General features: G+C 37.1%; 1 protein-coding gene across 1 annotated transcript in view; it reads left to right on the top strand.

Moving 5' to 3' along the window:
* Nucleotides 1-3,945, top strand: part of LOC109820268 (serpin-ZX-like) — a 4,612-nt gene extending 667 nt beyond the window's left edge. Inside the window, exon 2 of the mRNA XM_020386394.1 lies at nucleotides 2,890-3,945. Within this exon, the coding sequence (XP_020241983.1) occupies nucleotides 2,890-3,717 (828 nt within the window). The 3' untranslated portion in view covers nucleotides 3,718-3,945. The remainder of the gene's footprint in view (nucleotides 1-2,889) is intronic.

The following is a 6,480-nucleotide window of genomic DNA, read 5'->3' as shown; positions in this document are numbered from 1 at the left end:
AATGTATGTATGGATAGTAAAATAGAGGACCAAATAGACAAGGAAAGAATCTCAAAGGTGAATTGGCAAGTTTTTGGTAGAGATGGCCAATGGAACGAATCGAATCAATTCGTCTCTGTCTCGTACGAATCCAGAACGAGACACATTGGACTCATCTCATTTTGAATACGTACGAGACGAATCCGATAACCTAGTCACGAACTGAGCCTTAGACCCAATTTTTGACCCATCTCATGGCGAGACGATTTAGACTTGTCTCACCACGAGACTAACAAATTGGGCCTTTTCCCGATTTTCCTTTATTTTTCCCTCTTATTTTTTGTTCTTCAAATTTTTTCTCTAGACTAATATCATTTTATATTATTATTTATGTATTTTATATTTTATAATAATGGGATACAAGTGCACCAATTACAAGAAATATGGAGAAATAAATAGAAAAAATTGTTTATTTCATAAAATAATAATAGATTCACTTCACGTAATCATTGACAAAACATTGGGATAAAAAAAACTTTATTAAGGGGAGAAATGTAAGCTCTCAATGAATTTTCGAGGCTCCTGAGAAATACCCAAAAGAAGAGTCGTAGTGCTCCATAATGTGAGACGTTGTAAATACTAGAGGGAGAAAAATATGAGAGTTGATATTGTAGTAGAAGATGAGATTTTTAGTTGTGAAGAATGAACGAGATTTAGACTAGGGGGATATTCATAGGATTGGGGGTGTGTGGGTTAGGGTTTCCGCTATTGGCTGAGCCCCACTGCTCCCCCCCTGCCCCAAAGACGGCTCAATCGTAATAGCCTCTCACTCTTCAATGACTCTTTTTTGAGCTGTTATGGACCTTAAAAATATTTTGAACTCCCTGTTAATTTGGCAGCCTCTCTCTCTTTTTTTAGCCATTGGGGGCCTTTAAATTTTTTTAAACTTTTTACCTGACTGTTAGTTTTTTTATCTAAGCAATACTTGTATAGAAGGACTTTTAAAAAAATTACTATTGGGGGTTGGTCTAAATTTACCCTGACCCAACTCGTCTCATGAGTCGTGACAAGACGATTCAAACTCGTCTGGTTTACTGTTCACTCGTCTCATAAAAAAGTTGGGTCTATACTCGTCTCGTACCTATTTGAATCTGGTTTGTGCAGGTTCACGGGACTAATTTGAGCGGGTTGAAATGGTTCAACCCACCCCGTTGGCTATCTCTAATTTTTTTTTATCAAAGCAAGATTTGAAATTAAAAGTTAGGTGTATGAAGCTCTTGTAGGTTTTAGTATAAGGAATGATGTATTACCTGAAGATCTCATAACTGTTATTTTTGGTCCGTTAGATCTGTATATATAAAGAAACACTCACAATGCCTTAGGTTTGAAAAAAAATCGTAATTGCATTAGATCTAATAACATGAAGATTTAACTGAAAAATAAATATAAAATGAAGATTGGTTTTAGCATAAGGGGTCATGTATTACTTGAAGATTGGTTTTCGTATAAAGGAGTCATATATTACCTGAAGATCTCATAATGTTCTGATCTCATAACTGTTATTTTTGGTCCGTAAGATCTGTATATATAAAGAAACACTCACAATCCCTTAGGTTTGAAAAAAAATCGTAATTGCATTAGATCTAATAATATGAAGATTCTACTGAAAAATAAAAATAATATGAAGATTGGTTTTAGCATAAGGAGTCATGTATTACTTGAAGATTGATTTTAGTATAAAGGAGTCATATATTACCTGAAGATCTCATAATGTTCTTTTTGGTCCATTAGATCTCTATATATAAAGAAACACTCATAATGTCTTAGATTTGAGAAAAAGGAATTCTAATATCTAAATGATGCAAGACTACTTTATCTAAGATTCTATAGAGCATGAAGCATTGTTGTGTATTTCGGTTAAAAAAAGGAATTTTCTGTGAAATGTTAATGGTATATAGAAAACTCATATGTAATTCCCTAAAAGTTATTTCTTCAGAGATAGAAAATGACATGAAATCTTTTCCAAGTTAAGGGAATTCTTTAGTTCAGGGAATGTATTATCATAGGATAATGTATAAATAAACTATTCTGAGAAAAAAAATGTTTTGAGAAAAAATTGTTATACTGAACAAAAGTTTTTCTAATGTGCACAAAAATAGCAATAAACAGTGAAAGGTGGATTTATTATAAATCAATATAAAGATATTAAAATAAATTTAAACTACTGGGCAAAGAGCTACCTATAGAAATTAAAATCCTTTCAATTACACTCTTTGACATTGTAATCCTCTGATGCAATAATTAATATTTTGTGTGTCTGTCTTAACTCAAACATATTCTTCTTGCTTTTACACAATCTCATGGATTATTAGTCTTCTTTTTAGGTATATGTGCATATATGCATAATTGTTATTAGGGCTTGATTATTATGAGATGACGACTTATTTAGCAAAATGAGCTACCACGAGACAGAGGAGGTGAGACCTCACATTTTGATATGACTTTTTTGGTGGGCTTCACCACATGTCTATCTTTCAGTAGCTCATTTAGCAAAATGAGCCGTCACTTCATACCCATTGTTGGTTAGAAAACAGTATTCACATATTGTAAGCTATATAGAAAATGATATAGAATCTTTCTCCTCATATGTGATTTCATCGAGTTGTTTCTTGCACAACTAGAAAGAGGTACATCTGTCCTTGTATCTTTTCATAATTTTGAACAAGGGAGTCATGCATAATTCCTTCCATAGGAAAGTGAGGGCTTTCATTAGCTGATGATCAGAGTGTGTCTGTGTCTATAGCTAATGTGTTTTTCCTTTTAGACTTGTTGTGTTAAAGCTCATTTTTCCACCTGAATGTACCTATTTCATTTCAAAATTAACAATGCTGACATCTTGATGGACACAAGGTTCGTGAATCTGCTAAAGAAATAAATGCATGGGCTGAAAGTCAAACCAATGGACTCATTAAGCAGATTTTGCCGCTCAACGACCTGCATGATGGAACTATGGTCGTTCTTGTCAATGCACTCTATTTCAAAGGAAAATGGCTATATGAGTTCGACACCGAAGATACAGAGGACAAAGAATTTCACCTCCTCAATGGAACCAGCAAACAAGTACCCTTCATGCATATAGCTTGTGGTTCCTATCAGTATATTGCACAGTTTACTGGCTTCAAAGTACTCAAACTTCGCTACAAACCAAACGAAGCTTGGCGTGAATTCTCCATGCTAATTTTCCTCCCTAACGAGATAGATGGGCTTAAAGATCTCATCCAAAAGGCCGTCTCTGATCCTAATTTCTTCAATCATTATTGTCCGACAAACTTAGTCAAAGTTCGCAAGTTTAGAATACCCAAGTTCAAAATCTCGTGTGCATTTAAGCCATCTGATGTCTTGCCTGAACTTGGGCTGGATCTTCCTTTTGACGGACATTGTGCAGATTTGACTGAGACAGTGTTCACTCCTTATCCCAGTTTCAAACTAGTTATTTCGAGAGTGTTTCACAAAGCTACGATTGAAGTAGGAGAGAAGGAAACCGAAGCATCAGCAGCAACATTAGTAAGTGAGGATGACCTGGGCTGTTGCCTGTATGATGAGGTTGAGGAGCCTCCAACAATAGATTTTGTGGCGGATCTTCCCTTCATGTTTGCAATAACAGAGGATCGATGTGGTACGGTTTTGTTCTTGGGCCATGTGGTTGATCCTTCAGTCGATGAAACTGAAATAAAATGATTACGCTGGATACTGCAGAAAGACTCGGGGGTCGGGACTATTGTTAGTTTTTGCGGCTCCAGTAGTCAAGTGACAAGAGCATCTCTTGGGAACTTTGTGAAGTAATGTTTTTGATGTCGTGATATCTTTGGAAACCTTGTCAAGTAATGCTTTTGATATTCTGATAAATTTAGAAGTTATAAGAATCTCCATTTCAGGAAAGAAAAAAAAACAGATGTTTTAATTTTCTGTGTTCTTTGCTGAATTGGTTAGAGAAGCTAAGATTTAGGGGTGTCTGGGGTTTTTTGCTTCTGAGCCCAAAGTTGTACTTCAATTCACCAGAAAACCCACCTTGTTTATTATGTTCTAATTGTTGGGGATTCAAGCTACTCGACCACCTGTCAAATATGAACCCTCATGCGGAATTTTCTCTACCTGATCTTGTTTTAAGACAATAGAAAGAAAAAAACACAGCAAATTAAAAATTTGCAAGAAAAAATAACACCAAGTTTTAACAAGGTTCGACAACTTACCCACGTCCTCGGGAGCCACACAAATAATTTCCTTTAATATAAAGAAGATTACAAGCTGCAAAGAGCAGATCTCAAACTTGAGATCTCTCGATAAATGCAAAGTTATTAATTGTAGCTACAGTATAATAACCCCTCTTAAATCTCTCTTTTATTCCCCTTTACAGTGAGAATCCCCTCTTTAATCCCCCTTTTAATCACCCCCTCAAAACGTTTGAGAGCTGGGGGGGAAGGAGAAAGAGAAGAGAGATTGCCACCGCCTGAAGTCGATCGCGAAGGAGAGAGAGAGGAAGAAGCGGCAACCAGGGGGCTTGGGCTCTGGGTTCCCTTTTATAGGGAAACCCTAGCCAGGCTGGATCCAGGCTGTCCCGCACTCACCTGTGAAGGGGGGACTTCGAGCTCACCTGCAGAAGACCCCGCCTGAAGCTTATTCGCGCTCGCCTGAAGATCTGGTCGTTGACCTCACGTGCTAGCCTCGTCGACCTCGCCTGGAAAATCCCGCTCGAGCTCGTCAGATCTCGGGCTCTCGCTTACACCTTGTCGCATCGACGATCTCGCCTGAAGCCCACCTCGCCTGAGGGAGCTCGACCTCGCCTGAGTCATGTGGCCGCCTCGTCTGAATCTCGTCGTCGACTGGAGCTCGCCTGAAGTCGCTGACAGGTTTGGGTCTACACCTATTTTCCAACAATCTCTCACTTGGAGATCAAACCGCCATCAGCAAGCTCTCTCTTAACAAACATCTTCTCATGTGTGGCTCCGCCCTCATATCTTATGCATGAAGGCCAACTGAAGTTGCGCACAACTGCAGTTTCTAAATGGTGACTGCTTAGTCAACATATCTGCTGGATTTTGGCTCCCCAAAATCTTCTCCAACTATAACTTCTCATCCTCAATCATCGAGCGTATGAAGTGATAACGTAACTCGATATGCTTTGTTCTGACATGAAATACTGGATTCTTGGCAATGTGTCTAGCACTCTGGCTATCATAATAAAGAACTTCGTTCCCCCGTTTCAGACCCAACTCTTCTAGACACACAGTTAACCAAATCATCTCCTTGCTCGCCTCTGTTACTGTGACATACTCTGCCTCAGTTGTGGATAACATCATAATCTTCTGCAAACGTGAGACCCAGCTCACTGCTGTCGATCCTAAGATATAAACATACCCCGTGGTGCTTCGCCTGTGAAGGGGGGACTTCGAGCTCGCTTACAGAAGACTTCGCCTGAAGCTCATCCACGCTCGCCTGAAGATCTGGTCGTTGACCTCGCCTAGAAAATCTCGCTCGAGCTCGCCAGATCTCGGGCCCTCGCCTACACCTTATTGTTGGCCTTCTTGTTTTGATGATGATTTAACAAATAATTTATATCTAATATTATTTGTCTAGGGTTTGTGTTTTATATTTATTCTAGGCAAACAATATGTTGGAGGATGGATGGAATTGCGCATTCACGATCGTATCCAATGGAGGTTGGCGGAATTGTGGAGTGAAGCCTATGCAATTCAAATTAAAGATCCAAGTTTTAGTTTCATCCGCAAGTATACCAAGATAGAGCTTCGTTGAAGATCACAAGCTTGAGTAAATTTAGTTTAGGTTTTATATTATGTGTGTTAGTACTTTAAGCTCAATCATATACACACGTACACGTTTTGGTTTTGTATATATATAGTTATATATAGTTATATATATACATATATGTTTTGGTTTAATAGTTTTCAAGTTTTAATATGAAACAATTGAATATAATTAGAAAACATATTTTTGTACTTACATGTATATATATGATTTCATCAATATCAATTTTATTTAGTTCAATGAAATCATATTTACTTTTGAAATGTTTGCAAAATATGCAATATTGTGGAAATATTATTTTCTTGGTTTATGGACTTAATAACAATCATATACATCTTTTATTAAGTCTATATAATCATTTTGTAATGTTTCAAAACATGGTTAAGCTAAAATATCAAAACTCATATGTTTACATTTTCATGTTTTGGACTATTTTACAAAATGATGATATTTTTCTTTTGGGAAATCCATTTTGAAAAACCAGTTTTTGTAACATGTGTATTATCATGTCTACAATTATTTTTCAAAGTTTTATATTTTTCTGAATTTATTTGAAATTTTTAAACAGGGTTTTTAAATCAGAAAAACAACTTTCAACATGTACTTTTTTGTGTCAGTTTGCGATCGACCGCTACGGTCGACCGCCACAGTCGACCGCCTTGAGTCCAGACACTCAGT

This window comes from Asparagus officinalis, chromosome 8, assembly GCF_001876935.1.
Source record: "Asparagus officinalis chromosome 8, Aspof.V1, whole genome shotgun sequence".
Lineage (NCBI taxonomy): Eukaryota > Viridiplantae > Streptophyta > Magnoliopsida > Asparagales > Asparagaceae > Asparagus > Asparagus officinalis.
Note: the sequence above shows the minus strand (reverse complement) of the source record. Positions and strands in the feature narration are given on the sequence as shown.